Source organism: Blennius ocellaris (genome assembly GCF_963422515.1).
Source record: "Blennius ocellaris genome assembly, chromosome: 9".
Taxonomy (NCBI): Eukaryota; Metazoa; Chordata; class Actinopteri; order Blenniiformes; family Blenniidae; genus Blennius; species Blennius ocellaris.
The window spans coordinates 17,314,928-17,338,752 of NC_137658.1; the positions used below are offsets into that span (position 1 = coordinate 17,314,928).

Genomic DNA, 23,825 nt, shown 5'->3' on the forward strand with positions numbered 1-23,825 from the left:
AGCACGCCTCTTTGTTTACTGCTAAGGCTACCTGGGGGGAGGAGGTGTGTGTGTGTGTGTGTGTGTGTGTGTGTGTGTGTGTGTGGGGGGGGGGGGGGTGCTGTATCCAGGGATCAGAAAGCTAAAAGACGAATTATGACACGAGGAAGTGAATCAACGGTGGTCTGAGGTGTCACCAGAGGAAGGGGCCACGAAACCTGCCACTGGTGCCACTGAGGCGTCTCAGGATATATGAGCTCCAGACCCAGAGAGAGAGAGAGAGAGAGAGAGGGAGGAGGGGAGCAGAAATCAAAGTCAACAACACTGCAGCACAACGGGTGGACTCAACACTTTTATTGTCGTCTCAAGGAAACACAAGTACGAGGGTGTTGATCTGGAAGCAGGGGAGAGAACAGTGTGTGATGCATCAAGTGCATAAATCATACAAAGTAACTCAAGGCTCATCTTTATAAAAGACACGGGAGGGGGGGGGGGACATATTTATTCTCAGATATATAGCTCTATAATATTTGTTTTATTTTTATAATCTATACTTCTCTTTAGGTTTTCCAACTTATCGAAACAGAAAAGTCTGTAAGATGAATATTATGGAACGGAGTTCAACATGTTAGATTTTCATGGAGGACATGTAAAATGTATGCAGGGGGGGTCGTTTTGGTCAATCAGGCTTTTTAAAACGATCACTGTCTCACTTTTCTCTTCACCCATCTTTTCTAACTTGTCAAATCAACACGACCGAGTCTCTCTGAAGGGGCAATAATATGGTTTGCAACTTAAAATATATTCAAATAAAACCAAACAAATGTGTGGAAACGACAGTCAGAAGGTGTTTTGAGCAAGAGAATTTGAACTCTGACGATGGTTAAACTCATTTTGATGGCTGATTTGTACAAAATGCACCTCGGTGATATTGTCTGGATCGTAAACGTAGCATCTCTGCGGTGGAACATTTCCACACTTATAACCTTTAAGCCAACCACTTCTTTGCGTTCAGTCCACCCTTGGTGATTCTCTCAGAATTAATCAGTCTCTTCTTCTTCCATTCTAATTCTTCCCGTGTTGTTTACCAGCTCAAAGGACAGAGGAGACGCTCAACTTACTCAATACACCACCTTGCGGTAGAAACTTGCATTACAATATAAAACAGGTTACAAACTTGCAAACCCTAAACAGATTCCTCAGCAGTGTCATATTGTTTGCCACTTTCACTCATTCACACACCAATGGTGACGAGAAGAGGAACAAAACTCCCTTAATCAATATGATTAGAAGTCAGTCTTCCTTTCCAATCGTTTCTTCACACTGAGTCGACCGTTTGAGACGAATAAAATCCTTCACATTGGACCTTCAGAGAACCACTATCACTCCTTTGGTCAGCCGCCACCCGACTCCATCCACAGCTACTTCCTCTCACCCCTCGAGACCCAATTCTTCCTCTCCGCTTCCACTTTGCAACCGCCAACAGAAGGAGGCTCGCTACAGACCCCTGGAGGAGCCCCGCGGTCACACAGGCTGTTGAACGACACTAATATGGTCAAAATACAAGCTGCTTTGTGTTTTAATTTCCGTCCAGGCTTCATCCCACTTTACCAAACAGCCAGGAAAAACACACATCCAGGGCCATATTTGCTTTTCACATTATTCAATAAAAGTTGAGAAAAATAAAAGATTTGAGATAAACACAAACACTTAAGTGGAAAATGTTAATTTCTTTCTTTGAGATTTGCTCTTCTAAGTAACAGCGTTCTTTCTCTCATCCTTCATTTGACCCGGTTGTGACTCGATCCCGTTCTGCGCTTGTTCAGACACACGTCCACCTCACTCCATCTGATTGGCCAAATAAATAGAATGTTATATTTGTCTGATCAGATATTTTTTTAAAAACAAAAAAAAAAAAAAAAAAAAGAGAGAGAAAATCAATACAATGCATATAAATACCAATTCCTATACATCCAACACTTTATGGTGAAACTGATAACAAAATGAACGTTCTAATTTCAGTTATTGGGACGATCAGGGAACTGTTAACGATCAGTTACCAAGGATGGCTCTTTGCACAGACGTAGTCAAAGTTCATGGAAAAGGTTGAAGCACTAATAATGTTTGAACAAGTGAGACTGAAATGAGAGAAGAGAATCTGATGAGCCCCAGAGAGAAACCACAGCCTCCTCAGCGGACGGGATTTTACATGCAGAGTTGAAAGTAGCTGTGTTCTTTTATGAAATATGTGGGTTTTTTTTTTTTTACTTTAAATGCACAAAGCTAAAAACAGTTTTATGTTTTTTGTTTAAATCTCTAAAGGACTGATTCTTGAAAGGTACAATAGTTCGCCTGTGTGAGGCTTTGCTTGTTCAGTGGAGAATGTTGAATCAAAATGTACCACAGTATGTTAAAAGCATCTGTGCAGCTGTTGGTGTTAAATTTAAATTGTAAGGAACTTTAGTCTCTGAGTGGTTGACAGAGATGTAGGAGTGTTTGAGGGACAGGAATAAACAAGTGTTTTACGTCTTCCTGCTCCTTTTCATTCATGCAAATACAGAGCAAGTGGATTGTGTCGTTTCTTTGTTTTTGCTTTATTCGTCTAAACGTTTCTTTTGTATAGAAGGATGACAACTTTACTTTGAAAGGAAAGTAATTACATCAAGAACAGAGGACCGGGAATTGTTTTTTGAAACTAATGCAGCAGTTTCCTCTCGACAACTTCTACCAAACTCGAACCAATGTTATTTAGCGCAGCAGTAAAAGTGTAGCATGCTAACAAACGTGTATTTATGGTTCAAACCACAAGTAGTAGAAACATAAAATGTCTGCTTGATTTTAAAAATGACAATTAGGCTGCTTTGGTCTTAGCGATAGCGGAGCTAGTTTGCTGTAAGATAGTTAATAGTTGTAAATTTTGTTGCGTTAGCCTTCGTCTCTATGTCCATTAGCCAATTAAAATTAGTTTGTCTTATCGCAAGAACAACGACTCCACTGAAACAAATACTTCTGTACATTTGGTGAAAAACAAAGATGCATCAACGGTCAGAAAGTTCACTTTCCAGTTTAAAATAGTCTCACAGAACCAGCTGCAATATTCACTTCAAGTCTAAAACTCACTGAATATAAAACAGTGTACTGCTGATAACCACAGGAGGAGGATGTATGATATGACGTAGAAAAAAAAGAGGTGGAATTTAATGAGGGATAAAAACACGATGTGGTGATAATGGAAATACACAAATAGGTAATTCACAGTTCCTTTTCCTGAAGTATCATAAACACTGACTGTTATATTACACTCACTTGTATATATTTAGTCAGGACTCACCGTCTCGTGAGGAATTTGAACGATTCAGATCTCAAATGGAATAATAACTGTACATACGGACTTCCATCTTTGGTTTCCTGCTTTCAAACTCCACCTCTTTTCAAATCCCACCCTGATAATTGGATTAATTTATTTATTATAATGGCTTATCTAAAAAAGAGACACGCCATCCATACTATTTAGTCTATCTAACCAATGCTTTAATACTGACTGTGGATTGGGTTTAAAACCCCCTTCACTTTGAACCAAGACATTTTAAGGGAGAGCAACAGGAAAGAAATCATGTAAAGGACGCCCCTTGTGCAAAACACCCGACTTAAAAACACGGAAACCCCCCCCCCCCCACAAAAAAAAATGAACTCCCACTGGATCCTGGTGAAAAAATGAACACTCGCCGTTAGAAGCTCTCAATTCACCTCAAACATTCAACCACCATGGAAATAACCTGACCCAACGTCACATTCATCGGCCTAATTATACACACACATACACACGCACACACACACGAGATGGCTTGTCACTTATAAAATATTTAGAAAAAACAGTGCATCATACGAGATTATATACATCTGAAGCTGTACAGAACCAAACGACACAGAATCTCTAATGGAATGACCGAACGGTATTTCGGTTGATGCAAAATTCACTGTAGATCCTTTGCGGGGGAGAAATAAAAGCAGGATGATGCGAGCGCAGACTTGTGTTTGTTGACTTTTCTTGCAATTTAAAATCAATGACGCCTTCAGGGTGGCGTATACACTAAAAAAAATACTAGCTGGACCTGTAAAGTCCATAATATGAGCAAGAAATGCGGAAACATTTCTATTATTTTTCACATTAGTTTTCATTAACATGGAGCAGGAGTGACAAACATGTGGCTCACGTGCTGTAGGGTAACTGTAGGGTAACTGTAGGGTAACTGTAGGGTAACTGTAGGGTTACCTTTTGTGGTAAAACTGGGTGAAACATTTGGAGTTGTTTTTATTTCAAGGTTATCCCCCCCCCCTTTGTTTAACTGGTCAGAGCCAATCAGAAGAGTTGGACAGGCCTGACAGAGACTCCATATCGCTCGACTATAATCTGTTTGGGTTTTTGGGATCAGCGTCACCGAGGAGAGCCGAGTCGGCCTTCAACAGCTTTGAATTGCGATTTCAGCCAATGCTGAAGCTTTGTGGATTCATTGCAGGAAAGTAATCAATTGACAAAACAAGAAGCACCGGAGACAAAACATGGAATGAGATGAAGTGTCGATCCTCCCGAGGGTCTTGGAAATGCCCGCAAGACGCTCGTGTGGCGAACAAGTTTGATGAAAAGCCAGAGAAGAGGAAGTTGCTCTTCTGCTCCAGTTGATGAGAAAGTTGGTGAGTAACTCATGAGGACATCAGAGGGGGGAAAAAAAAACAAGGTAACCGATCCAAGAGAGCTGAATGTTGGAACAGAGTCCAATCTGAAATCACCACACGGCTCCTCCAGGGAAACACTGCAGATGTAGAGATGCGTCCATGACCTGAGCTTCAGTAGTCAAAGTGATGTGTTCAAGCTTCTGTCCTCAACTCAAGACACAGACTGAGGGAGGGACGGAGGATTATCACGGTCGTGGGCGTCGTCATCTCTTCGATCTAAAACGGAGGCGCCGCCCGTCCCAACCGGGATAACCAAGGTAAAGTCCACCAGTCGATCGCGGTCACGAACGTGTCCAGGGTGTTACCAGCTGAAGAGCGAATTCTGTCCCAGAGTCATGAAGTAGATCTGACTACTGCCTCCCGACTGCACTGAAGCAAAGAACACCTGGGGAGGAAGGAGGGGTTCCGGCATTAGAAATCCACACTGGAGCTTCACAGAGACCAGAAATATGTCGAAACACTCAAAAGACAAAAGACGGTTTGAACACGTGTCGAACTTTCTACTCAATAGAGGACATTTTTTCAAAGAGGCCCAGTTTACTTGACAATGTTTCAAGTGCAAACTGTTTTTGTTTCCGAAATGTTTGCTGTTCACATGGCAACATTTTGAAAGACTGCAGAAACACTGAAATACATGTAATATTCACGTTGGACCTCGAGTGGGTGCTATTGATTGCCTTTGTAATCAAATGCATGCATGATGAGAGCAATCCACTACAAACATTGTGCGTATATGGATTATTATTATTATTTTTATTCCTGAGTCAGTCCTACCTTGTCATTCCTTTCACACAGGAACTTGAGCTTCTGGGCCTTTTTGTGCATGAAAACTCCCTCCAGGTTTCCCGTGTTGGCCGACCTCAGCTCGATGGCCTTCTCCCCCCAGCCCATCACCTGGTTCGACTGAAGGTACGCTGGAAAGAAAGACAAATGGCCCCATTTTCACGGCATTCGCAAGTAAAACAGAAAACTTTTGTCTCGTGTTGGCGGTCGGTTTACACCACAACGGGACTCAGACTCACTGAAAATGCAATTTTTTGTGAACCTTTCTGAAGGCAAAGATGCATTTTCACTTTAAGTGTTGTGTAAAGTGGACTAAATCAGAACTTTTACCCTGAATTACTCATACCTTTATAATAATGTTTAACGATGCCTGGAATGATTACGATTTTCCACACAAAGATGTCAACTTTCCACTAATGTGGCATCACGAGAGGCTGGAAAACTGTTGTGACTTTGAGTAAGTTCAAATGTATTTGCACGTTTTAAGTGAAGATAATGTTTTCGTATTTTTATTTCCCGTTTTTATGTGATTTCAGGCACCTGTAATTGGCCACATGGTAACATTTGAGAGAATCAAAGAGTGAAAAAGGGTTCCACAGCCTTTGTTTTTTTCTTTAGAGGTAAACAGACTAGAACTGTTGGATCTAAGAGTTCCTTCACCCAATGCTGCAAAACTTTGACTCTTCTGCATAACGTAGATTAACCCAAAAAAAGTCACTAGATGAAGCAAGAACAGGAACAGGAACTAGAACTAGAACTAGAACTAAAACAAGAACTAGAACAAGAACTAGAACAAGAACAAGAACAAGAACTAGAACAAGAACAAGAACTAGAACTAGAACAAGAACTAGAACTAGAACTAGAACTAGAACTAGAACAAGAACAAGAACTAGAGCAAGAACAAGAACAAGAACAAGAACAAGAACAAGAACAAGAACAAGAACAAGAATAAGAACTAGAGCAAGAACAAGAACTAGAACTAGAACTAGAACTAGAACTAGAACAAGAACAAGAACAAGAACTGGAACTAGAACTAGAACTAGAACTAGAACAAGAATAAGCACACACCGCACACCAACATGCACACACACACACTTATTTTTAGCCCACGCTATCCCGAATGTGTCTGGACAGAATCTAGTTCAGGTTCAGTTCCTGCTCCCACTGCAGAGACATTTTTAATTTTGATCCAAAAGGGACACGTCGGTCCAAAGTTACCGACGGACGCCGGCATCTCGCCCCACTGCAGCACCGTGTCCTTGGTGATGCGGCCGTACGTGTCGATGTAGACGCCTTCGTCCTCGTAGCAGACCAGGACCTCGGTTCCCGCTTTGTTGGGCAAAATGATGATGGCGTGAGGGCGGATGGATCCCTGGATCTGTCCAACAAACACAGTCATTTCCAAAGAATGAGTGACGCTCAGGACAAATCCAAGCATTTGTTGACCTGAGCTAATGGCCGCTCGTATAAAAATGGGCACAAACGTGATCTTTCACACTTGGACCGGTGAAAACTGATGTACTGACAGGATGCACTAAGAATTGATTTAAAGCAAAAGCCTCACTTACATATTTCCATTTGTACATGAGGACCCAGAGAAAATGTACAGTGTAATGTATTTGTGTGTAATTTAGCGCAAATCATGCAGGATCTTACTAAATTAGGCTTTTAGTCGATAAAAATAATGAACAAATTTATGCATAAATGAAAAAAAATAAAATTCTGCAACGGCGTCATCTCTGGGTGTTTCTGAGAATGAAATGCAGTATTTGAATTTATTTCCAGAAAGAGCTTGAACATGGACTAGAGCTATACACTGCTTAATTGCAAAATTAACATCACAAAAAAAAAAATGACTGCACTGCAAATAAAGTTTTCATGCATTGTGCTTTCACAAAACAATCTGTAAAAAGGGCAGATGCACATTTGTGACCAGGAGTTAAAACGCAATAAAAAAAAAAGAAGGAAATATCAAATATCTTGCATGTAAAACCATTAAACATTGACAAAACATAACGAAACAGAAAACCTCCTAAGACCTGAACTAGTTTAGTGTTGTTGTCGAGACGACCCAAAGTAACGTCCACGTATGTTGACACCAGGTCCTGGAAGGTTAAAATGAACGGTAATTGCTTAAAAACAAGGACGTTCGGTGACGATTGATCTTTAAAGTTGTAAAAACATGAATCCAGCCGGGTCTTTGGAGGTTAAATCAGCATTTGAAAGCATTTAAGGTAAGGAATAAGAAAGGAAATAGCTCCTTTTCAGAAATCTCAGCCCAAAACTCCAAACATTAAAATGCTCTCTCTCTACGTTACCGGAGTGTGAGCCACCACGATCCTCAGCATGAGGACCGGCATCCACAGACGCAACGCAATCTTAATCCTCTGCCTGGGAATCGGCATGGCTGCATGGTTTGTTCATAGGTTGTGTTTTTTTCTGTGTGTGTGTGTGTGTGTTTGAGAGCAGGTTAGTCAGGAGAGTCGATGAAGAAGAAGAAGAAGAGAAGAGCGTGCAGTGTAGGAGGGAGGTGAGTTAATGAGGGTCGTCCACCGAGAGGGAGAAGAGAAAGTGAGTGGGTTTGAGCGCGCAGTGCAGCGGGAAACTATTGGCCAAGGTGTGGCGGCAGAACGAACCAGAGGAGAAAAAAAAAAAAGAAAAGAACCAACAAGAGGTAGAGCAGGTCGTGGCACACGCAGAACTGATGACGGAGAGAAGGAGGACAGCACGCGTGTATTTTTAGAGCTGGTCTCTCTTTTCTCACTCCGTCGCTCCAAAACCCCGCCGGGACAAGAGAAAGTAGCACACGTTTTGCCGGAGAGTGGGAAGATGAATCCAAGTCTTGCACATGGAGATCCATAAACGAAGGGAGGTGCTCAGTCCGTCCAACAGGGAGAGATTTCGGGGTTCGGTGTCTTGCTCAAGGGGGGTTCAAACTTGCAACCTTCCAAATGAGAGTTAACCCAACTGAACTAGAGGAAGATTTGCACACACATAGTATTTCATCCTCGACCCACATGCTCATGACTCCAAGATTCTTTTCTACAGTTTATAGCTCTAGAAAAAACCAGCAGGATGTAATGAGTTGCTTGGATTCTGAACGGTCCTGCAACCTCACAGCGAGACAGCTCCAAGCTCAAACCTGCTGGGCGATTCCGCAAGACCTTTCTCTGTAGTTTTCTGAAAGCTTCATGGAGCCGCTACAGAGGGGCTGAAGAGCCACGGGTTGAACCCCAGCTTTACAGGGTCACTTTGTGCTGTTTGTAATGAAAATCCCAACACGACTTGAAGGGCCTGGATAGAAACACGAGTCACTCCCTCCTTACCGCCATTCACTGCCCACCGACACTCCGGCGAGGGGAAAGAGAGCCCTCACATTGTGGTGGAAGAAGAAAGAAGAGAAAAAAAAACATGATTGGGGGGAAAATGAGAAATTCCACTGCAGAGCGAGGGAGCAAGGAGGAGAGGGATGATGGGAACTCTGACTTTTATGGAGCGTGTGGGAGGTGAATGGAGACAGGAGGAATCATTGATATCTATCAGGCTGAGTGGGAGGGAGGACTGGGAGATCACCAGTGATGGGACAGCGAGGGGAAGGGTCAACAGAGAGCTGCCGCTGCACAGAGAATAAGATCTATGTCATGGAGCTGAGAGGACCGGAGCGACGGTGGTGGAGTGGTCAGCGCTCCTGCCTCACACCCAAGTGCTTCAGTTTGGAGTAAAAAAAAATGCAGAAGGGGGGGAAAAGTCTAAACAGAACAGAACAGGCGCTTACATGTGTGGGCAGGTAGAGGTCGTACGGCGTCCCAGAGTCCACGTCGATGGCGTGGAAACCCGACAGCGAGCCGTAGATGACCTTCAGCCTCTGACCTTCCTCGACGGTCAGGTCCACGGACAGAGGCTTCTGAGGCAGAGACCTGAAGGACTGAGGACAAACACACCATCAACTATAGATTCACAACTTGGAGAACAGCCGACGGAGCCACGGGGGGGGGGGGGGGGGGGCACGGCCGGCCACGGCTGCAGAGGAAGGGTTAAACTTTGTAACGGCAAAGAGAAAGTAGCTCGGGCCACAGAGGACAGAAAGAACTGGGACGAGTCTCTGCTGAGGGTTTGTGCACATGAGCTCTGCAGCCTGGTTGCGTTTGCGTTGGAGGGTGAGAGAGGACGCGTTTGTGACCCCGATAGATTTTGTTCTAAATATGCAAAGTGGTGAGAGGATCCAAAACGACGGAGGAGGGAGGATCTGCCCGCCGGAGGCTGGTCAACAAGCTTTCAAGGCTGAAGGACCACGGACAGAGGAGGAGAGGTGTGTCTTTGAGTGCTCAAAAAAAAAAAAGTGCAATACTAGTTTGATGTATTATTATTATCAAATATAAATGAGTGACTCTGAAGTGATTTGATGAGCGTTAGTTGAAGACACAGAGGCGGTTGGGCAGAACGTCACTGCACTGCTGATGACATCAATTAGTCCTGTGATGGTCTTCAAATACGTACAAAACATCTAAATTCATCCAAAAGACGTTCGCGTAACTGTTGCATGAGGTTATCGTGAAGCATCTCTGTGATGTGAATCTAATATTTATACTTTTTTAAAAATTGTTACATGAATACAAACATATTTGTCATATAATATATGCAAATGATCTTTTTTGCATGAATCTCAATGATGGAACATGAGACATTATTGACTTGTATCACGCTGTTCCTTTATTATTGTTTGTGCGTTTAAATAGCAATTACTATGACGACAGAGAATGAAAGGTGCGAATCCTAATTACAAGCTCATGGCTCATTTTTGATGAATGAACAGTGTCAAGAGCCAGACGGGTTGTAAAGATTCAGTTCAGTTGTATTTTCTCTCGTTGTAACGGTGCTGGCTGGTGGATTTATGCCTATTTGAACCATCAACATAGCAACATTAGTTTAGAATAATGAATGTAAAATAGTGACGCAAAGCTGTAGAAAAAAAACAACATAAAATGTTGGTGAAAAAAGAAGTTAACAGAAGAAAAAAGGAAAAAAAGACACAAAAAAAAGAGGAACTGCTCTGGTGCCATGCTGATTTACACTGTTGTGCAAAAAGAGAAAAGAAAAACAAGTAAAATATCATGTGTGCACATTTTTGCTTAAAACCAATCACATCTTATATTAATTTAATTTATGATTATTAATTTAATTGATCTACCTTTGACTTGCCCACCTCTCTGTTCCAGTCCACTTTATCTGTATTTAACTGTTTTGAACTTGAATTGTCATTGTCTTGTTTATAGCATAAACAACTTAACAAGCTTTATAAATGAGACTAATTTAAAAAGAAATAAAAAAATCCCCTACCTTGAAGGCCATGAACTTGTGGTAGGGTTTTGGGGCCCAGGCGTAGACCTCCACCGCGTTCTTCAATGCAATCACTAAGAATTTGATCTTCTCGTATCGCACTGAGACAAGAACAACACACATTTGAATAAGCGTGACACGTTTTGACGAGTTTCTGTTCGAGACCTGTAGAAGAGATGACGTTGCGAGTTCTCCTCTCAGACGCTACGTACCGACTTTATAGTGCATGCAGCCCTCCAGGTCGCCCACCGAGGTCCAGCCCTGCCTCTTCTCCACCTCGGGGTCGTTGTGGAGGATTTTATTCCGCAACCAGGACAGATAGTAGAGACGCAGCTTGTTCTTTTTACCTGCGGAGAGGAAACGTGTTGATTTCATGTCACCACTTAATTAAACATCATTAACCATTAACTCTCTAGGTGCCCAGTTTTATTATTAACAAAAAAAAACCCTACGAGATAGAGTTAAAATCACTCAAATTAATAATAAAGATAAATACCCCGAGGGTCCGTCCTCACCTGATATGGTGATGAGCACGTTGAGTCCTTCCAACACGTCCATCTGCTGAAACCTGCGTCTGCTGATCAGGGAGTAGACTTTCCCCTGACCGCTGCGATCCAGCAGCCACAGCCCGTTCTCCGTCCCCACCAGCAGGTTCACACCTGCAGCACCACGGACACATCTGCGTCAACATGTCTGCGTCAACAGTTCCCCCCTGTTAGCTCCACACACCAGAAGTACAGACTTCACAGTCCACGTCGTCATTTCGGATCAATAAATGTGAACTAGGTAAGAATATTAAAGCAGAGTACTGACCCCACAGTCCGGCGCACAGGACCTCGGCGGTGAACTTCTTCTTGTACTTGCGGATCTCCGGAGTGTCGCTCTGCGGCCGGATGTTGGTGGGATTGACGTTGACCACGGAGCCCTTCCTGTGGTTCTCTCGTTTGATGGGCTCGCCTTTACTGCCCGCTGCACACAGAGACGCCAAGTCAAGGGACGTGAGCGGAGTGTAACGTGGCCCGACAGACCCCCGGTCACACAGCAGGACCTGAAGCTGAGATATTTTCTGTTCCTGAATGTGGATTCTAACAGTTTCTCTGTATTTCCAGCCTGAAAATCTGGTTTTTGTTTGTATTTCTTTTTTTTTTTTTATGTCATAAAAACACCAATAGATGTACAAATATTTCTCAAGGGACAATTTGGAGTATTACCAGACACTTTTTATTAAAAAACAAAACAAAAGTGGCCTCACTGGGGCTCTGTGGTGGAGAGGAGATGGGGATCAGTCTGGGGTCGATGAAGGACAGGAAGGAGGAAGATGAAGACGTGCTCTTTCCAGAGGGACTGCAGACAGCCTGAAGAAGACAATGAGAGTCAGAAACACGGCTTAAGGCTTTAAAAGTTCACGACGACAGCTCTTAAAAATAAGGAACAGATTGTCTTTAGTGCATTTCATTCCTGCTTGTGGCTATAAATTGAAATGCATGTTTGGCGGATACTTTATCTCTGCACCCACAGCGCCCTCTGCTGGAGAAAAGTAACTAATACAACAAGTCACAGAATGAACAGCACAAATTCACATGCAATTTTTTGACACAGACCTTCAGAGTTTTAAAGCCAGTAACATCAGGAAGACAAACATATCATTAATTAAATTCTTTTTAACAAAGCTCTGAAATGTTTGATTCATTTAGAATGTTCTGTAAAAATATCAGGTGAGATTGAGGAACCTATGAAACAAGTATTATCTGATCGCTATATGTCAGTGAGGAAAATTCATTCTTCTTAGAACACTGGGTTACTGTGGAGGGCTGAGCTTTAAGTTTGAACTAAATTGGTATTAATTCTTACTAAAAAGCGGTATATTATCAGGTTTTGATTGACTGTTTTTCACAGTTTTTCACCATCATGGTGACTCAAACGGTGACTTTTCAAATATATTCAAATCCACACAATCACAGCTTATGTGCATTTAAAAAATGTCACGCTGCAACTTTCAAAGATAAAACCGAACCAAATGTCTTGCATGCTTTTTCATCCGATTTGAAATTTTCTGAGAGTGACTTTCGACTCATTCGCAGCTGAGTAATAATAGAGAGAAAGATGTGCTGACGTGTAGCTCCTGGTGCGTGGGGGAACCCGGGGCGTTGGCCGAGCGCAGGAAGCTGAGCTCGTGTGTCCGCTGCTGCTGGCCCAGTGCATTGTGGGTGGGGCTGGAGAAGGAGGTCTTCTGCAGCAGGTCTGGCAGCAGGTAGGTCTCTTCCGAGCCGAGCCGGGAGATCTGGGGAAACACAGAGGGTCCTGAGTAGAACCGTGTGAGGTGTCTATGGAGGAAAAACACTCGGGATTGATAGGACACCTGGTTCAGATTGTGATGTGGCTGCAGGACGATGCCATCGGGGATTCCTCTGAAGTATTTTCCTCTTCCATTGGAGAGTCCAGACCTTGAAAACACACATTGAAGAGGATTTATTCTATAGTATAATATAGTACATTCAGCCCAATTTCATCCTGAACAGGTAAAATAGTGTCATGATGACCTTTAAATGTGAACTTGAAAGTTTGTCTACGTCGAAAATGTCAATATTTTCATGAAATCAAGCAATTACAACCGAAAAATTACGACAATCTCAACATAATTCAAAGAAACCTTCTGGTGTGAAATAAATTGAAATGTCCAGAAAAGTGCTCTTACCGGATTATGTATGTTTTTTTACTAACTCAACCTGACAGCATGGCTTTGAGGCTAATGCCAGTTTGCTGAATTTCATGGCAGCACCACCGATACTCCACGTGCCAAAAGAAATGTTTTCTTTGAAATTTTTACCATTTGTTTGGTGGGTTTTTGGGCAGGTTTGACATGTTTGACACTCCTGCTCTAGCTGAGATTAATGTGCTTGTATCTCCACTCCGGCACAGTGTGAGAACAGTCGACTTCTCTCCGGCTGGTTATTTTGTAGAATTACATGTTGGTTTGCAGCGACGAAGTTTCTGCGCTTGGTCGAGTTCAAGTTGTTCGAGAGTTATTAGGAGTGACATTTAAATCTCATTTACTGTCAGAAAACACTGTACGTTATAGTTTTTTTTTTTTTAGAATAAAGGAATAAAGGATGTTAAGACGTTTCACCTGCTTCTTTCTTCCTCATCGCTGCTCCCGACTTCATCGCTGGAGGACGAGTACTCTGTGGCCTTGTTGGTCCGACCCACAGTGGGTTTACCCGCCTGGCGAAGTGAAGACAGGCGATTGAGGGGAGATAAAAATCAGGAAAATCAAGGAAAGAATGGAGAAGGATGAAAAGACGGCAGACCTTTGGCTAATGTGGAGTGGATGAGGATGTAAACACAAATAATGTTGGTATTTAAAGAAACCGTGAAGTAATAATGAGTTCACTTTGTGTGACAGTGTCTAAATGAAGGATTTACTTGTGTGTGTCCACCGCTGATGTTTTCTATCTTCCTATGCTGCTGCAGACGGTGCTGGAGGACGGGACTTTCCAGCAAGAAGTAGCCTAAAACACACACACACACGTGGGTTTAGATGATTACATGCAAATGCAATGTCAGGAAAGGCCACAACCCCCGGTTATTATCAAAGCGGCTCATATCCAACAGTGCTAAAAGCTCCAAAACTCCTAAACCTGAATACTGAGCACAAACTGCTGGGAGAAGCTTTTTCACTCCGGAGGAGAATCTCTGACTTGTGGCTGAAACAAGCTGAGGGCAAACTGAGGCGTCGGGAGAACACAGCGGGCGGCTGGGAAATAATGAACACATCCTCTCGCCGTCTGTCAGAGGAGCTCTGCCCACAGGAGGCAGGATGTTCAGACACGAACACGCCGATCTGGGGAGGCTGCGGTGCGGTGCAGTGCAGTGTATTACTGGATTTTGCATTTTATTACTGCCCCACTCTACATTTGTGGGACAAATAAAGGATCATCAATCAATGGGAAAAAGTTAATCTTCCTCCTGAAGGGCCGTTGAATCAGTGCTTGTCTTTGTCTGTATGCAATCAGCACTACAAAATAAAAGCGATACCAAATGTCAATGCATTGCTATATTTCAATGTGCTTTTTTTTGGTCCATTTGCATGGAGTTTATCTGAATTGTACAAAACGAAAAAAAAAAACTGAGGCTGCCAAAATGAGATCCAAACGACTTTGAGAAAACAATAACGACGTTTCTGAGAATCTGGAGTCGATCTGGGAAACTGATTCAATTCTGTGGCTTCTTCTGCTTCTTCACTGTTTTTTGGGATCATCTCAAGAAATGTATGTTAGAGTTTGTTATATTTTAGTATGATGATCACCACAGTTTCACCTTGAAAGGTTAAAGTTATATTTAACATGACTTAACGTGTAAATGTCACAGTGATTGTTCGAATTGTGACTTGATGTTTAGATCCTGAGATTGGCAGTTCAAATCTGTAAACTCCTCCCAGTGGAGATCAGTAAGTTAAAGTCTACATTATAGCTGAGATACCAATGTGAGGAAAAGGTTTTCTCTCACTTTCAATGTGGTGGATACAAACAGAAACCAAGAAAATCTGAGGGCGGCTTCTTAACAGTGATTTTACAGCATGGACAAGAGTGTAAAGTGGCACCGACCAGGGTTTTTACTGCTCGATGAGGAGACTCCATAAGAAATGGCTCTTGCGGTCTTCTCCGCTGCAGACACAGGACTGCCACTAGATGGAGGGAGAGACACACGGACAGGAGACACCCAGATGCCACATGAATGCTGATCTACTGTATGTATTATTCACAAATAAATCCTTACCACTGCTACCAACATCACCCATTTTCACCTTCATCTTATTGAAAGTAGTCAACCTTAACTAATTTGACATACTAATGATTTCCTGCTGTCTTATAATGGCGGTCAGCTAATAAAAACCCTAATTTATACATAAAAAGGAAATCTCTTCCTGTATGTGTGCCGCCTGAGGCTTGAATACCTGGTGAGTATTTCCATCATCAAGACTGAACTCAAGTGTTGTTACAACACTTTGTTGGAAATAACACAATTTTTCCAGTATAAAACCAACAGATAATGTTCAGCAGTTAGCAGATAGCAGCTGGCAAGCCTCCAGGAGTGCAACAGGGATGATATCTGGAGACGTTGGATTTTTTTTTTTCTCAACACATCACTGAAACGCACGGATTAAGCTCGCTTCCGTTTTCATGCTCTCATAAAGACATAAAGACGTTCAGCATTATCAATGAGTCAAACCATCAGATCATTTTCAGCTCACACTTTCTAAACTCAGGTCTGATGCTTAATGCTATGTGCACTAGCGAGCTACAAAATATTTCTAATTGATCCTTTAATGAAGTATGATGTTCTATTGTTTTTACCGTGCATGTGCAGCCTGAACCGCATATCTGCAGGAAATAAACTGTGTAAGCTGGAGATGATATGCAGTCAAAAAATACATTTAATTCATTGTGTACTTTACATTTAAAATCTCAGAGTTCTACATTGCGTCAATAAAATCTGATTAAAAAGCTGTTGGAACATTTTCATTGGCTTTGTTGCAACTTGGGAAAACTTTTCCAGCAGCTATTTTTATTTCTTCTTCAATAATTGACATGAATGCAGATTTCTGGGGGGGAAATAACTGTTCACTGCTGCTAAAAAGCAACAAAGGTTAATGAACCTATGTAAAGAAAAACTTTAGCTTAAACTTTTCACAAAAGATTTAATGTATTATGGATGTCACCCTGTTCGTACTCAATTTTTAAAAATTGTTAACCTCAAACTATACTTAAAATGAGTGTCAAATACGTTGGATAACTGAAACTGTGGCACTGGGTGTGAGAAACGTGATGGATCGTGTCATATTTTCTGTGCGAGATTCCCTCAGGACGCCATGGTACACATGTCGTGTGGTCGTGCTCTACCTTGATGCGGCCCTCTTGTGTCCCATCACCAGCTCCCGACAGTAAAACTTGGAGGTAGTGCGTTCTGGGACCTGGTGAGACACAAAAGGACCGATGAAATCACACAGAGAGCAGAAAATTCGTTTCTCCAGAATCCCGGCTGCCGCCTTCACTTTTCATGAAGAGCTCTTTACCTCTGAGCCGGGCGGCTAATTATAGAATCTTTTATGTGCAACAGCATTCGCTGTGCCTGAATGGCTGCGGTCAAACTCTTAATAAACCACAGAGAGAAGAGGATCACTGAGAATCTAATGAGAGCAGATAGTTTATTGGAGCGTCCACTTCCCGTCAGGGGCGTCTCTCTCTCTCTCTCTCTCTCTCTCTCTCTCTGTGTCTTTCCTGAACTTTTCCCATCCACGTATTCGAGCCGTTCTGAAAGATAAATGTGTGTGAGTACCGCAAAGCATTGTGCTTTTTGAACATGTGATTCTGGGATGAACTCTCATCTCCTGGGTCGCAAAACACACAGACGCAGAGAGGAAGACACACCCGGCAGAGCAGGAAGAGAGCTGTGGGAATACCCATCATCCCCCTGACAAGGTGCCCACATCCTGCATGTGGACGCACACACACACACACACACACACACACACACACACACACACACACACACACACACACACACACACACACACACACACACACACACACACACACACACACACACACACACACACACACACACACACACACACACACACACACACACACACACACACACACAATGATCTATATGATAGATCGTATTTTTGTTGTATGCTTCTATATTTTGTGTATGTTTTGCCATGTCTAGAATGATCTAATAAAAAAAAAAAGGTTCAGAAAAGGCATCTTTAAATAAAGAATAAAAATGTTGTACCTATTCTATTTTTTTACCATCAGATCTTAAACAACTTGCACATAAACGATCTGTTGCTGTTTCTACGCAGCTTTTCTGACACTGCGGCTCGTTTTAGATTGAGTCCGTTGGCGGCGTCACACCCGAGTGTGTTCGCTCCCCTTAAAGTCTCCGGCACACTGGAAAGGAGAGCACTGAGTTATTAACCGCTCCATATGGCCTCCTGTTAGTGCAACAACATAACGCAGCACACGGACAGCTTTACTAGGCTCCCCTCCTCACTCTGGAGCACTTATTAAGTCTTTTTTATCAACTCCATATGGCTCTCGCCTCCCTGCATGGGCGTCTATGGGAAAAACGCTTCGTGTTCGCGGGAGAGAGTGCGCAAACGGTGTGTTTGTGGTAAAGGTGTTTCCAGTTAAGGCCACTTGGTAATGTATCTGTGTTAACGCGCAGCTTCTGCCCTCACACACACACACACACACACACACACACACACACACACACACACACACACACACACACACACACACACACACACACACACACACACACACACACACACACACACACACACACACACACACACACACACACACACACACATCATCATACCAACCTCGTGCTGAGCGCACCACTTCCTGAGTTTGGCATGACCGGAGGACGAGACGCTAAGCTCGCCGAGCTCACGTGACTCCGCCCACATCCTGCGAGTGGCACGGCAAATAACAACAAGTTCTCCTTTCGTGTCGGAGGTGAAACTCACTTTGGGCGGGGCGGCGTCCGCCGGGCCGAAGAAGACGCTGTCAGTCGGGGAGAGCGGGGAGAACGGGGACAGGGGGGACAGCACCATGTCCGACATGGAGCTGCTGTGAGGGGCGTCCCGACTCGAGCGGAGGTTGGCATTCTGGTGCAAGGAAAACAAACAAACAAACAAACAAACAAACAAAGGGTCATGTCTGACAGCTGGGATTATAATGAGGCGTTTTAAGTGATGTGTGACTGAGAGGCGTCAGTACTTAGAAGACATTTCATAACTTCTCCAAATCCATTTTCAAAGTTAGAAAACTTTGCATGGGAATAAATGGAAATTTATGGGAATAAATAGGAATAAACCAGGAATTGACTAAATTGATGTTTGGTTGTTAATAAGGAACTTAAATACTGTTGGGGAAAATATGTTTCAGCGTAATCCTGACTAAAACAACCAGATTTCATGCAGTTGAATATTGATGTCATTTCTCAATCACAAGCACAGAGCTGACTGCAGGGCTCCTGAGGCCACGCCCCCTCCGAGATTTTGGTTTGGAGCCGAGAGTACGACCCTATTGAAGCCACACATTTGAAAGTGACTTCAGTTTTGAAGCTATAAGGAGAAGAATTGTACTTTAATAATCCCCTTGGGGAAATTTCTTCGCAGAATTGACCCATGGGCCACGCAGAGGAGTGCTCAGGGGGAGGAGGTGGGGGTCGAGGGTCTTGCTCAGGGATCCCCGGTACATGTTTCTTTTGATTGTGGGGAGGGAGGGGGACCGGAGCATCGGGAGGAAACCCACGCACACACAGGGAGAACGTGCAAACTCAACCCACGACCTTCACGCTGTGAGAGCAAGAGCACTAAACACTGCGCCACCATGCAGCTGATTATGTAGTAATATGGTAAATAAATCTGGCATATTAGTAATGTGTGACATAGAAATAACACATAAATATGAAGAGTGTTGAATTGAATCATTTCTATGATGCATGGCGATGCGGACGAGGACAATTCTGTATCGATGCATCGACGAAACAATCGATTAAAATGAATATTTCCAAAATTCCCCAGCTTGACTTTCAGAAAAGCTCATGTACTTTGTGTTTGCTCAGTGATTGTTTGGTTTCACGGACACAAAGTTTACTGTCTGCATTGCATGCCATACAGCCTCATATAAAAACGGCTCCCAAGGTAGAATTTTTCGAAAACACTCCAACTCGGTCACCATGGAAACGGGGAAACTTTTCTGAAATGCTCCAGCTTTAAGATTCTTCCACAGACGATAGAGCCCCTTTCTGAACTTAATGAGGAAAACAATCAAGAGTGTCTCAGCAGCTCTCCAATACCACAGCCACCGGCGTGCACAATTAAAGCGCCTCCACTACTTCGGAGGAGGTCGGTGGGAATCGATGGCGACGTGGTTCGCGAGCGTCCTCACCTGGCTGAACTGAGCCCTCTGCATGGCCGGGGTACACGGACTGGAGCTGCTTCCAGAGCCCAGCCTGGAGTGCATCGGACTGGGCAGGCCAGCCGCCAACAGCAGCCGGGCCAAGTTTGTCTCCTGGAGTTCCATCTGAAACACGGAGACACAGGGAAGTCTCACTGTCTGCCTCCGCGCGCTGATCGATGCAGGAAACTCAAACAAGGTTAGAATGAGTGTCGTTCTCTCAACGTCGTGGGTCGACTTCGAGACGCTGTGAAACCGTCGTCGACGGTTTGAGGTTGGCTCCATTTGGAGGAATGAAAATCCACTTTGTCTATCCAACACAGTTCAAATTGAGTTTTTAAATCGGGTTAAATCAGGTTTTAACGGTGATTTACAGTCACTTATATCTTATATCTTATAGTCTTATATCAAGATCTGTCAGTGCTCGTCTGTAACTTGACACCTGGCTCATTCCGATCCTGACCTAAAGCTCAAATTGACGACCTTACAAAGCAATCAAACAAGCTTGGATTGACCAACTTTTTCAATAGCATTAAACCTGGCAACATGGCGCATTGAGTTTTGGTAATTTGACACCTGGCTCCTCCTGTGACTGTAATGAGCGTACTGTAGCTTAATCAGATGTGATCATTTCTAATGGGCCGAAATCTGCACCGAGCGGAGTCAAAATGCATGTTTGTAATTTGACATCGGACTCATCCTGCCCCTGAGATTTAGCTGTAGCTGAAGCAGACGCCCATATAAGGAAATCCTGGGATTATCTTGCGAAATTCAGCAGGCAGTCTGAAGCATTTCAATTAATAAAACAACTTCAGATGATGGTGATTTCTGAGTCCAGCTACTGGCTCAACGTGCACAAGGATAGAGGAGGAGGAGGAGGAGGAGGAGGAGGAGGAGGGGAGATGAGCTCAACATTAAAAAAAAACCGACAACATGAAGCAGAAGAGGTGGAGGCAGACGGGGAGGCGGGGTTTACCGCTGAGCGCTGGCTGTTTGGGGGGCGGCAGGGGGAGGAGGCGGCAGCAGCAGCAGCAGCAGCAGCAGAAATATTCCCACTGTTCACCGTCAGCTTGTGGACTGTTGTCCTGGGGCTGTCTCTCTGCCTCAGCCTCTCCCTCTCTCGCTCCCTCTGCCTGTGGTCGTGCTGCAGCGACAGGAGCTGGGTTTGGTCTTTGGGGAGGGTGCGGTGGGACCTCCTGCCCGCCGGGGGCTGCTGCTGCTGCTGGGGGGCTGAGGGCTGAGGTTGGGGCCGCTGGGGTTTGAGCTGAAACTGCTGGTTTTGAGCGGCGAGTCTCTGCATAGCATAACATGAAAAGCACACGACACACACACACACACACAGAAAGACAAAGATTGACGGAGCCTGGAGGTGCAACGGACGTGTAAGCAGCAGATGAAACCTTCATGAAAGTAATAAATCAAAAGTCTCCAAAACCCAGGAAACATCTGTGGCCTCTTTTGTTCCCATTACGCACTAACCTGTTAGGTCTCTCTATAGCTGAGCTCACAACTTGACAGGTGGAATTAAAGTTACATGAAGTGTTGTTTTACAAAAATAAAAGCATGTCTTTCAATTTAAAATAGTGTTAACTAGGTTTTAATGTACCGTAGAGCTCTATTGTATCCAAATAGGATGTTGATGCTTTTTGAGGAAGATATACATGTTGAATATATGTTGAATATATGAAAACGGTAAAAAAAAATAAAAAATAACTGAAAGCTCGACAAGACTGTCAATAATCACATGGCTAATTTATCAAAACATAAACAGCTCATCTCCTAAATAAGCCCAAAGACATGAGGAACTAGAAAATAATGTAATCAAATTACATTAATGTGATTTGTGAATTATGTGATTTCAGTAAGACACTTGGTGTTTTGATCTTTATTGAATAATGTCGTCTTTTAAAATGATCCTCGTCTTAATAAAGCCTCCATTTATTCTCCATTCGGTGATTTTCTTAACAGTCCTGTCTTAATGCATTTCCTTTATTTCCTCATATATTAAGACACTCTAATTGAATTGCAGTGTGAAAAATCTCACCAGCGACGAGTTATTAAGATTTTCAGCGAGTCATTTCATGACCAAAAATATCAACAGGTTTGATCCAGTCGAGTTTCTTATATAGAAATATAAAAAGACTTTTTCATGAGAGCATTCATCAGACAGACGACAGCCCAGCGCTGACCGTCAGACTTCCACATACAGCAGGAATTCATTCCCAAGCACAAACCTGGGAGGAGAAAGAGGCAATAAGAGGCAATAAAAAGTCCAGGTAAACAAGAAACCCACACATCTGAAAGCTCACGGCTATATTCACCGTCAAATCTCTGATATTAGCTTTGAGACCACTCTAAACAAGTGTGATAGATTATATAAATATATTTGGGCCATGCTGTGGAATCCAGATTCAGCTGAGGGCAGCTAAATAAAATCAAACTAAACACATAAATAAATACATTAAATGTTACGGCTGTGAGTTATACAGAAAAGAAAGCGCAGATATTCTATTTGAGTGTTGGAGGGAAGCAATAATCCCAAGGATTTTGAGAGAAGACCACCTATAGATCACTATGACGACCTCATTCATCTAGTTTTAGTTACAATTTTAGACTTTCATTTCTCACAACATGGCAAAATAGTGCAGTGAAACTAAAATGAATGAAAACCTGAGAGGTTCAACTTGATATCATGTATCGTAATTACATTATGTTACGTATAAAAATAAAACTTATCTTTTAGGCAAATGCACCGAATGGCAATAAATCAAACTACATTAATGAAGTGTAACAAATGTTATGCACTCCTTTAAAATTAATACATAACGGTATTTTTTCTAATTACCAAGTTAACAACTTTTTAAGAAAACATCTTATCTTTAATTACCAACATGACTTGAACATTTAGACAAGCCTTTTTGAACAGATGTGGACGTTGAAGTGAAATGAAGGTAAATTACTGAACGTAGTTTTGAATAACTGAGTTTTCTCTGCTCAGATGATCCGTTTCAGTGGGCAGACCTTTTGTTCAACTTGTCATTTCCTCCGACGCACATGAGAACCATTAACAAACCTTGGTAAGAGTGTGAATAGAGCCGCCCGCTACTGTGTAAACCAAAACATTTCCACTCATCAGCCATCACACACTAACTCATTCACATAGAAATTGAGATTTCTATCAATGTTGCATGAGCACAATAGTTTCTTGAGAAGAGATTTCTGCTGCCAGATTGGAAACCACCCCAGACTTAATGCAACTTTTCTTCAAAATGACAAATACTCAACATATTTTTCCTTCCAAAAACAGCTTCTTTTTTGTTTTCGGAGACGAGGCTCTGTGTTCACAGCCACGTGAGCAAACAGCCCGCATCAGGAATCCAAGTCATTACTGAAAGGATTGTGGATTCGCAGCTTTAAAAAGGGAGCACATTGTCAACGAGCAGCAAGACGAGAGGTACAGATACTGTGAGGAGAGCAGGCTCAGCTCAGGACTTCCTCCAAAGGATGGGAAGAGGAGCGAGCGAATGAGAGAGAAGGCATGATGGGTGGATCAGAGACGGTGAAGTCAAACGCTCCCGGTCTTTCTTCACTCAAATGATTTTAGTGTGTTAACAGATGTTTACTTTTCTGCCGCTGTTTAAGGTGGGAGCATCTTTATCTGTGTCAAATGTCCAACAACTGCAGGTAAAGTCTCGATTTGAAAAACCTAAAGCTCCAAAGAACTGAAGGTGAAAACTCAAATCATGAAATAGAGTTCAGTTCAACTGCAGAGTTTAACATTGTTGATGCATGTAAGAGAGAAATTAGAAAAGTAACAGGATGACAGAACGAGGGAAAAAAAGGAAGAAAATGTTTAAGAAAGAAAAATTAAAAACAATTATGAATGAATGAAAGAATAAAAGAAAGGAATATTGAAAGAAAAAAATATTTTAAAATAATAGAAAAATTGATATAGGAAGAAAAAAAATTAAATTAAAGAAATAAAAATAATAAAACAAAGAAAAAGAAATA

General features: G+C 42.7%; 1 protein-coding gene across 5 annotated transcripts in view; it reads right to left on the reverse strand.

Moving 5' to 3' along the window:
* Positions 1–3,692: 3,692 nt before the first annotated feature.
* Positions 3,693–23,825, reverse strand: part of LOC308134730 (mitogen-activated protein kinase kinase kinase kinase 4) — a 56,642-nt gene continuing 36,509 nt past the window's right edge. For 3 of the 5 annotated variants that reach the window (XM_080502505.1, XM_080502506.1, XM_080502504.1), the window contains exons 16-33: positions 20,791–21,108; positions 19,806–19,940; positions 18,377–18,517; positions 16,734–16,804; positions 15,438–15,517; positions 14,257–14,342; positions 13,961–14,055; positions 13,193–13,277; positions 12,947–13,114; positions 12,086–12,188; positions 11,647–11,802; positions 11,349–11,492; positions 11,046–11,180; positions 10,834–10,934; positions 9,272–9,421; positions 6,715–6,874; positions 5,488–5,627; positions 3,693–5,098 (exon numbers count right to left, since the gene is read on the reverse strand). In XM_080502505.1, coding sequence (XP_080358631.1) covers positions 5,015–5,098; positions 5,488–5,627; positions 6,715–6,874; positions 9,272–9,421; positions 10,834–10,934; positions 11,046–11,180; positions 11,349–11,492; positions 11,647–11,802; positions 12,086–12,188; positions 12,947–13,114; positions 13,193–13,277; positions 13,961–14,055; positions 14,257–14,342; positions 15,438–15,517; positions 16,734–16,804; positions 18,377–18,517; positions 19,806–19,940; positions 20,791–21,108 — 2,352 coding nt within the window. In that variant the 3' untranslated portion in view covers positions 3,693–5,014. The remainder of the gene's footprint in view (positions 5,099–5,487; positions 5,628–6,714; positions 6,875–9,271; positions 9,422–10,833; positions 10,935–11,045; positions 11,181–11,348; positions 11,493–11,646; positions 11,803–12,085; positions 12,189–12,946; positions 13,115–13,192; positions 13,278–13,960; positions 14,056–14,256; positions 14,343–15,437; positions 15,518–16,733; positions 16,805–18,376; positions 18,518–19,805; positions 19,941–20,790; positions 21,109–23,825) is intronic. The other 2 variants (XM_080502508.1, XM_080502507.1) reach the window with 1 other exon arrangement.